The 14,837-nt window shown below is 39.5% G+C and overlaps 3 protein-coding genes across 3 annotated transcripts; all 3 read right to left on the reverse strand.

Moving 5' to 3' along the window:
- Positions 1 to 615: 615 nt before the first annotated feature.
- Positions 616 to 1,098, reverse strand: LOC138889802 (uncharacterized). Its single transcript, XM_070173138.1, has one exon. It carries the CDS (start codon positions 1,096 to 1,098, stop codon positions 616 to 618), a length of 483 nt encoding a protein of 160 aa, XP_070029239.1.
- An 8,886-nt stretch (positions 1,099 to 9,984) lies between these two features.
- Positions 9,985 to 11,163, reverse strand: LOC138889803 (uncharacterized). The gene is made up of 2 exons (XM_070173139.1): positions 10,838 to 11,163; positions 9,985 to 10,648 (listed from the first exon to the last, which is right to left on the reverse strand). The coding sequence occupies exons 1-2, from the start codon at positions 11,161 to 11,163 to the stop codon at positions 9,985 to 9,987; spliced, it is 990 nt and encodes a 329-aa protein (XP_070029240.1).
- A 686-nt stretch (positions 11,164 to 11,849) lies between these two features.
- Positions 11,850 to 12,800, reverse strand: LOC138889804 (uncharacterized). The gene has a single exon (XM_070173140.1). It carries the CDS (start codon positions 12,798 to 12,800, stop codon positions 11,850 to 11,852), a length of 951 nt encoding a protein of 316 aa, XP_070029241.1.
- Positions 12,801 to 14,837: the final 2,037 nt, after the last annotated feature.

The following is a 14,837-nucleotide window of genomic DNA, read 5'->3' on the forward strand; positions in this document are numbered from 1 at the left end:
GTGTGAGATGATTGGGGAATCTTAGGATTTTCTCCGATAAACAAAACTTGTTTTTTATTTCAATCTCAGATGATTCCTTTTCAAAAGTGTTCCCCCCCTTTTCGTTACATCCCCTTCCTCTTTATAAGGGACAATCTCCCAAAAAACCCTAAAAAGTACAATATAGAGAATATTCGAAAAGTATATTCTTACTGTCTCCTACTAGATGTACACTGTCGTGGACGTTATGCATCGACTGATCGCCCTCGTTCCTCTTCCTACTCGGTAATGGTCGTGGTGGCTAGACTTGGACCCATACATAAAAAAAATTGAATCAAGGTTATTTGTTTTTAATGATATTTTCACACTTCTAAGCGAAATCCTTAGTGAGAGAAACTTCTATGCTTAATGGGTTGAAGCGTTTTCAGTTCATAGAAGTAATTGAGTCCTGTTAGTGAAAGAAGAAGGATATTCTTGGTGAAGATGCATGGAAAGAAATAAAGAAAAGAAAGAGGGCGTGATTGGAGAATGTTTGGATAAGATAACTATTTATTTGTTCAGATGGCGGTGGCCAAATAACTGCATATATTACTACTTTTTTTGGTAAATAAAGACATTTATTTAGAACATAAAAACTTAGTAGTCATTACAACATGAGATTTGTCTAGGCCACGCAGTGCCTATCACATCTCTATCAAAAACTGAAATAGCAAATACAGGCGGATAATAATACAATATTAAGTTAGCAAAAGAGTCCAAGCTGCATCCATTCTTGGCTAAGGTGTTCACTACTCCATTAGCTTCTCTGAATGCATGCTTCAAGGGTGGCGTGCCCGCCTCAGATAATAGGAACCTACAATCATCAATAATATTTTGATAAAGGCAATTATCATTGTTTATCAGGTTGATAAGTTCCTGGCAGTCCGTTTCAATGACTAAAGGGGTCAGTTTCTTTTGGATGGCTAGTTTTAAGCCTTGTAATAGGGATATGGCTTCCATTTGGATATTCGTAGCGTAGGCAAATCCCATATTGAATCCTAGTATCCAATTTCTATTGCTATCTCTGAAAATCCCTCCTATATCCCCCCTACCTGGGATACCTAGGTATGATACATCCATGTTTAGTTTGAAGGTTCCTATGTCAGGTGGTTGCCATTTAATGAGGATGGTTCTTTTTGGTGTCCGGATAGGACTTCAATTGCTTAGAAAAAGGAATTCTTGGGAACTATTAATTACTTTGCTAATTTTAGGATATCGACTGCTTTTGTGAAATATCTTTTCATTTCTAGTGGTCCATAAGTACCATAGGAGGAAAGGTAAGAAGACAGGCCAAGTAATGTATTGATTATAGCGCTTGTTTGAGTTTAGTTGATGTTTTAGCTAGTAAAAAGTAGGGAGTTCATTATCCAAAGGTGGGTAGTTGTGTTTTATATGACATTGCCTCCAGATTTCTTTTGAGTGGGTGCAATAGAAGAGCATGTGTTTTATGTCCTCCTTTTCAGTTCCACATATGGTGCAGATGTCAGATGCACAGATATTACGTTTTTCTAAAAAGGTGGTTGTTGGGAGTCTATTGAGGGTTAGCAGCTACATGAAGTATTTTAGTTTGTTCAGGGTGTTACTTTTCCAGATCCACTTAAAGTCGAGGTTGTTCTCTTCAATCTGAGTATCCTGGTGAGTAATAAGATCATAGGCTTCCTTGATGGAGAAAGAGCTATAACCTGGGGAGTTCCATTTGATCTTATCCCTACTTGACTGGGATTGTTGGATATAAGTGCTATGGATTTTTAGGGTTATATCTTCAGGTAGTTCGAAGGATAATTTTGAGAGGTTGAAGTAACCATCCTGAATGATGGATTTTACCTTCATATCTTCTTCCCCTCTTTGGAAAGGCCCATGAATACTATCCCTTAGTGTGTTCCCGTGGTTTATCCATCGGCTATTCCAAAGGTTTATGTTTTCCCCATTACCTATAATCCATTTGTTCCCTTTTTGGCAAATCTTGTTTCCTTTACAGATGTTTTTCCAGATGTGCGAGGACAAAGGATTGGGAGTGGGTCTGTTGTTGTGGTTGGTTTTCCTATCATATTTATTACACAGAACTTGGACCCATAAGGCTTCCTTGTTTTTAGAGTATCTCCAGGCTAGACTGGTGCTGAAGGCATCATTTTTACAACTGGTTTTAAAAAGCCCTAGGCCTCCCTGTCTTTTTGGAGTAGTGACTTTGTTCCACTTAAGCAGGTGGCATTTTCTTTTTTCCTCCGTACTTCCCCATAGGAAATTACGTTGGATGGAATCTATTTTATTTTGGGTAGCTCTTGGTAGGTTGAAAATTTGCATGTTGTGGTTAGGAATGGCTACAAGGGTTGCTTTAATGAGGATGATTCTTCCTGCTAGGTTTAGGAAGTGGGTTTTCCATCCTTTTAGTCTGTTATTTAGATTGTCGATAATGAATTGGAAGTCTTTTTTGGATAGCCTCTAGTTTGTCATGGGAAAACCTAGGTATTTACCTACTGAGTTTGATATTTTCATGTTTAGGTACCTACTGAAGAGAGATTGTTTGTCCGGGTGGGTGTTCTTAGAAAAGATTATTCTAGATTTGCTGAAGTTGATGGATTGGCCGGAGAACTTACAGAATTTATTCAGATTATCTATGAGGGATTCACAGCTTTTTTGATTGGCCTCCATCATAAGAATGAGGTCGTCAGCAAAGAACAGGTGGGATAATTGGGGTCCCTTTTTTGACAGGGTTATGGGATCCCATCTACAACAGTCTACTTCGTGGTCAATAAGTCTAGAGAGCATTTCCATGCATATTATGAATAGGTACGGGGATAGGGGGTCCCCTTGCCTAATGCCTCTAGTAGGGGTAAAGAATTATGTGCTTGAACCATTCATGAGTATGGAGGTGGATGTGGAGGATACACAGAACATTATTAGCTCAATTAGGTCATCTGGGAAGTTAAGGGATTTCAGGGAGAATCTAATGAAAGACCATTCTAGTTTGTCAAAAACCTTTTCTAAATCAATTTTTATCATGATTTTCCCTTTCTTCCCTTTAGAATTTTTGAAAAAATTCTGGACTTCATGCACTATTATGGCATTGTCTGAGGCTCTCCTTCCTTTTATAAAGCTTGTTGGGGAAGGATGGATAATTTTGTTGAGCAAGGGTTTTATTCTATTAACAATAATTTTTGTTACGACCTTATAGGCAGTATTACAGAGGCTAATGGGTCTATATTGCCTTAAGGTTTCAGCATTCTGATGCTTTGGTATTAAACAAACGTAGGTACTATTCATGTCATCAGTCATTTTTTTCTTTGTGAAGGATTCTTTACAGAAGTTGACCAGAAGGTTGCTAGTTATTCCCCAGAATTTTTGGTAGAAAAAAGGGTGGATATCGTCCGGTCTAGGTGCCTTTAGTGGTTTAAAAGAGAAAAGGGCATTCTTTACTTCCTCCTCATCAGGCTCTCTGGTGAGGGGGAATGGTCAGTTATTGAGGATAGGGCAGGTGTGTATATTAGTGTTTTTTGGGAGGAAGTATGGTTAGTGGTATATAGATTTTTATAGAAATTTGTTATGATATGGGTAAGTTCCTTTGGGTTGTGGAACCAATTACTAGCCTCATCTCTAATGCTAAAAATCCTATTTTTCCTTCTTCTTTGTAGGGTTGTGAGATGGAAAAATTTTGTATTGGCATCACCATCTTGGATCCACTGGATTCTAGATTTCAGTTTCCAGAATTCCTCTTCCAGTTTGAGGACTTTTTGTAATTCTTCTAGTAGTTCATTTTTTAAGTTAAACAAGAAGGTGCTAATTGTGTAATTTGGAGATTTTTGAATACCTTCTAGTCTAGCTTGGATTTCGTTCTTTTTCTTAAAGATATTTCCAAAAGTATCCTTATTCCAGGCAGTGGCTTTGTTAGTGAAGTTGTTAATAGCAGTTGATATATCAAGCTGATTTGTCCAACAGTCCATTACTAATCCCTTAAAAGTGGGATGGGATAACCACATGGTTTCTAGTCGAAATATATTATTGCTACGGCTGGATCTTTTGATAAGGTCAAGATGTATGGGACAGTGGTCGGAATAGGTTCTTATGAGGTGTTTTACACAAGCTTCAGGAAACATACTGATCCATTCACTGTTGGCTACAAATCTGTCAAGTCTCTCCATAATGAAAGCATTTTTATTCTTTTTCCTCTTATTTAACCAGGTAAATTTTGGGCCTTTAAAACCTAGGTCTATTAATTTACAAGTATTAAGGCAATTAATAAACTTAGAAATTCTATTGTTATTGATAGGGAGGCCTCCAAATTTCTCGCTTGCTCTAGTGACCTCATTAAAATCTCCTAATACTAACCAGGGTCCTTTATAGTTGCTAGCAACTGTTTTTAGGTTATTCTAAAGAGTAATTTTTTCCTATAGTAAGCTACTAGCATAAATAATTGAGTATAACCAAGTTTTAGTAAGAATTTTTACCTTCACCATAGCATGGATTTCTTGATCAGTTCCCCCTATTTGGTCCATATTGACTTCATCACTGTTCCACATTAGTGCCATTCCTCCCGAATTTCCTTGTGCTGCAACCTGTGCTAGACCTGAAAATCCAAAATCCTCCATGATGACATGATGATCAGATAATCTTGTTTCTAGAAGTGCAACCACACTAGGTTTGTGATAATCAAGCATGGATCTAAAGGCTCTTCGGAAATCGGCATTCCCTGCTCCAGGACAATTCCAAGAGATAAAACTCATACTTATGTTTCTATTGTTTGAACTCATCTCCCGGTTGGGAGGGGAGTTCCCCCTGCTCGATGTTCCTTCTTGGTCCATCCAAAAGTTGGAGAAAATTGTCGGGACCAATACCATTGCATATTGGTAGATCCCCGGAGTCCTCAATTTCTTTATAGTTATTGAGTATTTTCTCAAATCCAGCGGGCAACTTAAGATGAACCTTTTTTCTTTTCTTGCTTTGAACACTAGGGTTTTTGGTGACCTTAGTGCTCCATGTTTTACCACCCTTTCTGTTGGACTGTCTTCCTCCTCTTCTATCTCCATGTTGGGTGGGTAATTCTGGTATATGGGTGAGGGAGGTGTTGCTGGGGTGTTATGGGCATCTTGGTGGCTCGATATTGGACCATGCATGTTTGGGGTTGTGCCATGCATGGTCTGAATAGGGGAGCTGAGTTTGGGGGAGGTTGGGTATTTGGGAAGAGGGGTGAGTGTGTGTTGAGAAGATTGAATGGTTGGAGAGGATTCCATGGCTGTTGGTTTTGCCATGCAAGATGAAGCCATGGTGATGGCATTCCTTGATGAAGGATTAGTGCATGGTTTATCCAAGGATTGTTTATTATGTTCCCCATGGCTATTCTCATCCCTTCCGCTATTATTTGAGCCAAGTAACATGGGTCCTCTATTTGTATGATTATATCCTCCCCATTAATCCTTAAGCTCATGCTTAGTCCGTGTCCCATTAGACCTTATTCCAACCAGCTCTGGGGAGTGTGGTTTGGTTGAATTGGTAGGGTTGTGAAGAGTGTTGGTGGTTGGGGTGGTTGTGGAGTCGATTGGGGTGTGTTTAAGGCATGATTGTGTCTTTGGTATTGTTCCCGTATCCAAACATTCCTCCTTGTTCTTACATTTCTCCTGTGGTAGTTGCTTGGAAGCCTTGGCATTTTTTGTGGAAATGTTGTTTGAACTTGAGCTTGTGTTAGGATCACTCTTACTGGCTGAGGGAGGGTCTTGTATGGGTTTTAAATTATTAATGTGGTTTAATGAAGTAACCACTGGAAAATTTAAGAGGCTTGGCTCATTAATGTGGTCATTAATCCTACGGCTGGGGTTATGTCAAGGGGAGTGATTTGGTTTGAATCCAAGGACATTTGGGAGGGAGTTTTATGTGAGGGACGAGTAGGTTCTAATGGAGAAAACCTATTGCTTGTAGTTGTGTAACCGTTATTATTTGATGTACTAGAAATGGTGGAGCCTAGTTGTTGACCTAAGGGTTGTAGTTTAGTTGATGGGACTTCATAGTCCATAGAGGAAAAGTGGGATGGGTGTTTTTGTACCGAGCTTTTCGTGACAAAGTTGTTGGTCTCGTTTGATGGGTTGGTTTTGTTACTGGGCAGGGTAGCAAGGGTTGGATGATATTCTTTTGTAGGGCTAGGGTCTTTGTCTAGGGGTTTATTCATGTAAAAGGGAAAGTCTTTGTCACTTGTAGAGGTTATCATGGTTAGAGTAGTTGATGTAGTAGCAGACCTATGATTTGCTAGGGACTTTTGGGGTAGAAGGGTTTTACTATTGTGTTGAGACAAGATGCTTGTGGAGGGTGTCTTTTGTCCAGTGGGTAAACGCCCTAAGATCTTGTGAGAGTCCATTTCCATCTGAGGGTTGTTCAAGACATGTGGGCTATATTTTTCGACAGTAGGATGCATGGGATGTTTGGGATTCAAGGTACTATGTTTACCCAGGTCCAGCTTCGTTTTCCTTCTATGATGAGAGACTATGGTTCAATTTTCAACCATTGTAGTGATGGACTCAATATCCTGTGGTGTTATTTTGGTATTGCTGGGCATGGTATTATTATTTTGAGTCTCTATTCTTTTGTTTGGGAAGGATATTAAGTTGTGTCCTAAGTGTCCGCAGTTTGTGCATAAGACGTTGAAGCCTTCATACATTATTTTCTGGTAGTGTTTACCAAGTACTATATGGGTCTTTAAAGGTTTTTCTATTGGTACTAGGATGCATAGTCTAGCATATTTTTCCCTAAGGGCTGAGGAGGTGCATGCGTCAATACGTATGAGTTCTCCTAGCTTGTTCCCTATTTTTTGTAGGATTTCATAGTCGTAAAATTCCGTAGGAAGTTCAGGTAGTCTAGCCCAAATAGCCGAGTATGTTAGTGAGGCTTCCGATGCTACAAATCTAGGCTCCCATTTTCTTATGGTGAGAAACTGGTTTCCTATGAACCAAAGACCCTCGTGAAGAGCTTTATTGTAATTTTCTTGTTTGTTAAATTTTATAAGATAGTAATCGTATCCCAGGTCGATAAGGGAAATAGTTTCGTTTGGCTTCCAAATCGCTTGAAGCTTACGTTGAAGGAATTGGTACCCAACTCTTTTCCCAAAGGCCTTAACTATAAGGGTTGTTTCCCAGTTCCTATATAATCTCTCTTTATCTTCAGAGGTTATGGGAATGAAGATATCCTCCTCTTCTTCGAGGAAAGGATTTTCAGTTTCATCTGTGGTTAACAGGTCCATGTTTATGTCATTTTGGACGCATATGTTGTTTGAAAGGTTGCTGGAAGTAGGGTGGTTGTTTAATATGCTTAGGAATGATGGTTTTTCTTTGTGGTATTGCCCAGTTTCCGGTGGTTGAGATGTTTGGGTGGTATTAGGGTTCATGCTTGTTTGGGACGTATTTGGATGGGTTGAGTTGAGGCTCATGTTAGTTGGAGATGTGGTATCTCCGCTCATGCTGTTTGATGAAGTTTCCATGTTGTTTAGGTCATTGAGTGGGTAGGAATAGGGAGTATTGAGGAGCATATCTTAGGTTTTGGGGAAGAAGAAGATGAAATTTATTTTTGGAGAGAGGCTAGAGTTTCTCACTCTAACCCATGGCTCGAGATTTTGATGTTAACATAAAATTATTACTACTTTTGTTACTACAAGTTATTGTATAATCACATGTTATCGCATTAAAATAATGAGTTTAAATCTAATACTTATTAAAAATATTGTGAGTTTTATATAAAATATATGCTCCGTGATAAAAATATTAGATTAGAATGAACCCAATGCCGAAGCACTAGATCCATCTTGCATGAAAGTTATTTGTTTTAAACCAACTCGACATTCATACCCGATAGCATTAGTCAATATAGGTGCCATGCTTTGTTAAATGTAGCTGTTATTTTCTCTTGCAATCGTTTGGTTTATCGCATCAGGAAAAAAATGTACTAGTATAAAATTGTGCATTACTAATATAATATTTGTTTTTATTGAAAACTCTGCATATCGTTAACACAACATTTGGTTACTATTTTTATTTATAAATAAGAATATACTATTTGACCTAGTATTCAAGAATTTATGTCTTATTTTAAGCGGATACGATGTGGAATAAGAACTGTTTATTAGTACTTGGATAAGAACACTTCAAATGACAAATATCCTAAAGGTATCTTGTTTTAAAGATATAAACAGTTACTTTGGTTTTTAAGAATCACGATATTACATGGTGAGGATTGTTAATAGTTTTAAATTTGACGTTTCTTAGGCTCAGATTATTGATTTTGGTATGGCAACTCATACATAACAATCGATCTATTACATACAATTTTTGCAACTAATTCCTTAAATAAACGACCTTCAAGTGTATCAAGTGGATGAAGAAAGGAGAAAGATTCTTAGTTATCCCACTAACAAGTGCATTTTTGTATTAGTGTATATCATATGTGGAGTTATAAAGAAGTCAAATGTCTAAAGTGTTAAGAGAATTATCCAACATCAGTTGTGTAAGGATATTTAGACGAGTTTATACAATTTTAAGCTATCACTTATTGTCTTGTGGTTTGAACTGAATGCTTAGATTCTTAGTATGGTGGGAATCTAGGATTTTAAGGTTGTGGGTGTTTACTTCTTTAATATAAAATTGCTACCAATCACATAGTATAAATGCAGAACAATTCTAACGCAATATCGACTCAACCCATTTGTTTGAATTTTATGTAAAAATAGCATGGACTAGCCAGTTTTCGGGCTGATAACTGAAAAATAGCCAGCGTTTGCAAAGTAATTGAAAAATAGCTATTATTTTACTGCTACACGGAAAGTTCCAGCATAATATACTTGAGATTGGTGCACTTGTGTATGAACTTCCATCATGTTATGCTGGAACTCCAACACACGGAAAATTCCAGCATAATATACTGGAGATTGGAGCACATGTGTATAAACTTCCAATATATTATGATGGACCAGTACATTATGCTGGACTCCAGTATATTATGCTGGAAGTCCGGTATATTATGCTGGAATATTTTTTAAATTTTGAACAGTATTTTAATTCAAATTTATCTTTACATGAAAAGTGACTAAATTTTAATTATTTTTTAAACTGTAACACTTATAAATCTAGCTATTTTTGAACTTCACCCAACTTGTCTCCATATCTCTCTGTTAAGCCCATTGAGCCAGTAATTCTACTCCAAGCCCACATGTTTGTTCGTCGAGTCTAGTCTCTCTTTGCTCTAAAATCTAAATATAATCTTCAATTTGGCTCAATTTCTGTTCTTAGCTTGTTGAGACTTGAGTATACATGTCTCGTACTGTTCGTGTAAGGATTTTAAAAGAAATTTACGACAGTTTTACACTGCATTTTATAATGTCTTAAGATTTAAAATTGAATACTTAATTTATTCAATTGTTGATCTCATTAAAACCCTGGCTAAAAGGCAAACTAGCGGATTTGAGTTTTCCTTTTTTTTTTCATTTGAAATCAGTATTTGAGCTCAAACGACTGCTTTCAAAAAAAAAAAATGAGCATCCTAGTGAAAACAATTACAGAAAGGTGTTTGATAAAGGAATTTTTACATTCCTATACACTATATGAAACTATATTACCCTCCCTATTCAAGTTTTACTATAATTACATTTTATATACCCAATTACCAACAACAACAACAATGGCCCAGTGTAATCCCACTTGTGGGATCTGGGGAAGATAGTATGTACGCAGACCTTACCTCTACCCTGAGGGGTAAAGAGGCTGTTTCCAGGATACCCTCAGCTCAAGAAGAAGACAAGAGACGATATATTAGTATTATCAATAGAATAATAATAGAATAGCAGCGATATATATTTAAAAAAAAACACGAAATAGATGGAAAGTACACAATAACTAGTAGGTAAAAACCAGCATCAATAGAAACCACTACCATTCTAAAACTAAAACCTAATTGGCAAGTCTCACTCTGATGCGCCGAAGAAATATTCACAACTACCTCCTAACCTACAACTTTAATGCTCGACCTCCACAATTCCCTGTCAAGGGTCGTGTCCTTAGTAATCCTAAGTCGTTCCATGTCCTGCATGATCACATCTCCCCAATACTTCTTGGGCCGTCCTATACCTCTCCTCGTGCCCACCATAGCTAGTCGCTCACATCTCCTCACCGGAGCATTAGTGCTCCTCCTCTGAATGTGCCCGAACCATCTGAGTCTTGCTTCCTTCATCTTGTTATCCATGGGGGCTACGCCCACCTTCTCCCGAATAGCTTCATTCCTAATCTTATCCATCTTAGTATGTTCGCACATCCACCTCAACATCCTCATCTCTGCTACTTTTATCTTTTGGATATGTGAGTTCTTAACCGGCCAACACTTGGTCCCGTACAACATGGCAGGCCTAACCAGTGCTTTATAAAACTTACCTTTTAGTATTGGTGGCACTTTCTTGTCACACAGGACTCCCGACGCTAACCTCCACTTCATCCACCCCATCCCTATGCGGTGTATGACATCCTCGTCGATCTCCCCAATCCCCTGAATAACCGACCTAAGGTACTTGAAACTACTCCTCTTGAGAATGACTTGGGAGTCGAGCCTCACGTCCACCCCCGCTTCCGTCTGCTCGACGCTGAACTTGCACTCTAGGTATTCCGTCTTAGTCCTGCTCAACTTGAAACCTTTAGACTCAAGGGCATGTCTCCAAACCTCTAGCCTCTCGTTGACGCCGCCTCGCGTCTCATCAATCAGAACTATGTCATCAGCAAATAGCATACACCATGGCACCTCCCATTGAATATGATGAGTCAGTGCATCCATCACCAGGGCAAATAGGAACGGGCTGAGCGCAGACCCTTGGTGCAACCCCATAACAATCGGAAAAAGCTCGGAATCGCCTCCTACTGTCCTAACCCTAGTCTTAGCTCCATCATACATGTCTTTGATCACCTTAATGTATGCAATCGCCACCACTTTCGCCTCCAAGCAGCTCCATAGAACCTCTCTATGAACCTTGTCGTACGCTTTCTCCAGATCAATAAATACCATATGGAGATCTTTCTTCCTATCCCTGTACTGTTCCACTATCCTCCTAATAAGGTGGATAGCTTCTGTAGTAGAACGCCCCGGTATGAACCCAAACTGGTTGTCTGAAATAGACACCGCCCTTCGCACTCTCATTTCTACCACTTTTTCCCAAACTTTCATGGTATGACTCAGTAATTTGATACCCTTATAATTATTACAACTCTAGATATCACTTTTGTTCTTGTACAACGGGACCATTGTACTCCACCTCCACTCATCTGGCATCCTATTTGTCTTGAATATAACATTAAATAACCTAGTTAACCATTCCAAGCCTGCTCTACCTACACACATCCAAAGTTCAACCGAAATTTCATCTGGCCCGGTAACTCTGCCCCTACGCATCTTACACATTGCCTCTATTACTTCCTCGACCTTAATGTGCCTATAACTAAAGTCATGGAGATTGTCGGCATTTCCCAATTCACCTAGCACAATATCCCGATCCCCTTCTTTATTTAGAAGTTTATGAAAGTAGGTCTGCCACCTCCTCTTAATCTGGTCATCCCCCATCAAAACTTTGTCGTCCTTATCTTTGATGCACCTCACTTGGTCCAGATCCCTAGCCCTCCTCTCTCTCGCCTTAGCTAGTCGAAATAACTTCTTCTCCCCGCCTTTGTCCCCCAGTTCCTCATACAGGCGAGCAAAAGTCACTGTCTTTGCCTCCATGACTGCCGGCTTCGCCTCCATCCTAGCTACCTTATACCTCTCTCTGTTCATCCTCCTTTCCTCCCTGCTAGTGCTCCCTACTAACTGCATGTACGCTGTTTTCTTCGGTTCTACTTTACCTTAGACAACTTATTCCACAACCAGTCTCCTTTGTGTCCACCAGAGCAACCCGAAGATACCCCTAACACCTCTCTCGCCGCCTTCCTTATACAATCCGCCGTCGTCGACCACATAGTGTTTGTGTCCCCATAAATCCTCCAAGATCTCATAGCCGATAACCTTCCTTCCAACTCCCGGACTTTATCCTTTGTCAAGGCACCCCACCTGATCCTCGAGCGACCTCGTACTAACCTCTTCTTCCTCCTTATTATAATACCAACGTCCATCACCAAAAGCCTATGTTGTGTTGCGAGAGTCTCACCTGGGATAACCTTGCAATACTCACACAACCTTCTATCCCCTCTCCTGAGGAGGAAATAGTCAATCTGGGTCTTCGCCACCGAACTTTGAAAAGTAACTAAGTGCTCCTCCTGCTTCAGAAAACATGAGTTTGCAATCACCAGCTCAAATGCCTTAGCAAAGTCCAACAGCGAAGTGCCCCCTCCGTTCCTTTCCCCGAAACCGAAGCTGCCATGCACCTTATAATATCCACCTGCAGCCGACCCAATATGACCATTGAAATCTCCGCCTATGAATAACCTCTCGGTGGGCAGAATATTGCGCACAATCTCATCCAATTCTTCCCAAAAACACCTTTTAATCTCCTCATCCAACCCTGCTTGCGGTGCGTACGCGCTAACAATATTTAAAGTACACTCACCAACCACCAACTTAATAGTAATTAATCTATCATTCACCTGCCTAACCTCTACCACAGACTCTCTAAGATGCCTATTTACCAAGATACTCACTCCATTCTTACCCCTTTGGACTCTAGAGTACCACAACTTATACCCATCTGCGTCTTTTGCCCTCGATCCGACCCATCTAGTCTCCTGAACACACGCTATATTAATCTTCCTCTTCTGGAGAATCTTAGCCAACTCTATAGACTTACTCATTAGTGAATCTATATTCCATGACCTGATTCTCAACCTATAGGCTCCCTTGCCCCCTACCTCCCCTGCCACCCGTCCCACCACCTGGACCCTGCCCGATCCTTCACCCGACCCTTTTCCACACCCGAGGACATGCCCTTACTCTACCATCCCAGACTACTGCCACTACACTCACGACAAGCTAAAGAAGATTCATTAGCACACCACGAACAACGAACCAAACTAGAAGGACAAAAGTAGCTACTAGCACCCTAGTTGTATGATTAAACTAGTGCGAACTAAAATAACATCAATTTAACTAACACCAAGAGAGAAACAATAAAACGGGAGGTACCAACTCCCGAGAACAGAACCTGTAATTGTTTTAATGTACTCGATGTTGTTGCACGCTCACGTTCAACTTCCCTCCGCCCCTTTGTTTACACTCGCCTAGGCTGCTCTCCTTTGCTTGTGCGCATGCGCCTAACTTGTCTCCAACAGCTCCAAGAAATTCCCTAAAAAACACAAAAAATACCGTGTACCAAAAGGGGAGCTGTCACCGCTACCACTGGCGTAGCCCCGATAGTTGCAAGGAAAGGAATGAAAAAAGAATAGGGGGACAAAAGAAGAGAAACGAGACGGGTGATATAGAAATAAACACCCGAGAGTGTGCTGGCTGACAACTAAAGGAAGAAGAAAAGGGTCACCGGAAGTGGTTACCAACGGCGTGGTCGCCGGATGACCGCCACAAATAAGGTAAGGGTAAGGGAAGAGAAGGGAATGGGGGGTGGAAGATGGGGATGAGAGGCGTAGGAGAGGGGGGTTGCTTAGCTGCTGGGGGTAGGGTCGCCGGCGCCTCTGCTGGTCACTGGTGGTGGCTGTTAGTGACCGTTACACAAAGAAGAGCATCGAAGAGAGAAAGAGAGCGTCGAAAACTTCTATATACCCAATTATCATTTTTGTATATTTTAAGGGAATTAATGATAATAATTAGTGTCCTAAAATTACTCTAACGTATCTTCCACTCCCCCACGCTTCTCTCTCCACATCCCAATCCTCCTCCCTCTATTAATACCCAATTTTTCCCTATAATATTTTCAAAACTATGCATTGGCATCAATTAATATGTTTTTTTACAATTTCTGTATTTTTAAAAGATTTTAATTAATTCATCCCAGTATTTTATTTATAAAATAATCATTGATTGCATCCCAAATAACTTTATAATAATTTTGTAGCTTAATTGTATCATTTTTATTTGTATCAAGTTTCAATTATTGAACAAATAGCCACATTTGCATTTTTAGGGTACAATTGCAACTACTTTGCAATTATAACTCATGCATGCATTATTACATTATTTTACCGAAAATAACCTTTTATATTTTTAAAATATTAAGTAATTATTTTAAAATATTTTTAGGGATGAAAATCATTTTTTATAACTTATTAACTATTTTTAAAAATTATTTTTATCAATTAAATAAGTATTTAACAAATGGCCCTTTTTATTTCGGACCTAGCCTAATTAAATGGCCCAATTTCAACCCCAAATCCCTAACCCACTAAGACCAGACCCAAATTGAATTAAAACCCGGGCCCAAACCTTTCAATCCTGTCCATCACTTCTTACTATTTTTAACCAAACGACCCCCCCCCCAAACCTAATTCATTCTCACCAAATGGTCGCCCTAGAATCCCTCATCCTCAACGTCTCTATGAGACCTAAACCTAACCCTAGCCGCCACCACCTAAAACTAATCCTAATCCCTTTGATTCATATTCGATCCATGGATTTTCATGGTTATTTGAGACTTCTACTAATCTTCTACATCTCCTGGTTGCTCATTCTTATGATTTCATAGAAGAATCTCGAAGAGATATAACCAGATCTGGTTCAAGACTCTTTGAGAGTCCGTCTATGGTTGTGAGTGTTACTATTCTGATGCTTTTACTGTTCAAATCTATTGTTTGAGACTGGATTCTCTTTACCCTTTCACTCTTTCTTCAAAACCCTCACTTCAAACACGAATTCATCCAGATCTTTGTAGATCTGGAAAG

This window comes from Nicotiana sylvestris, chromosome 4 (genome assembly GCF_000393655.2).
Source record: "Nicotiana sylvestris chromosome 4, ASM39365v2, whole genome shotgun sequence".
NCBI lineage: Eukaryota > Viridiplantae > Streptophyta > Magnoliopsida > Solanales > Solanaceae > Nicotiana > Nicotiana sylvestris.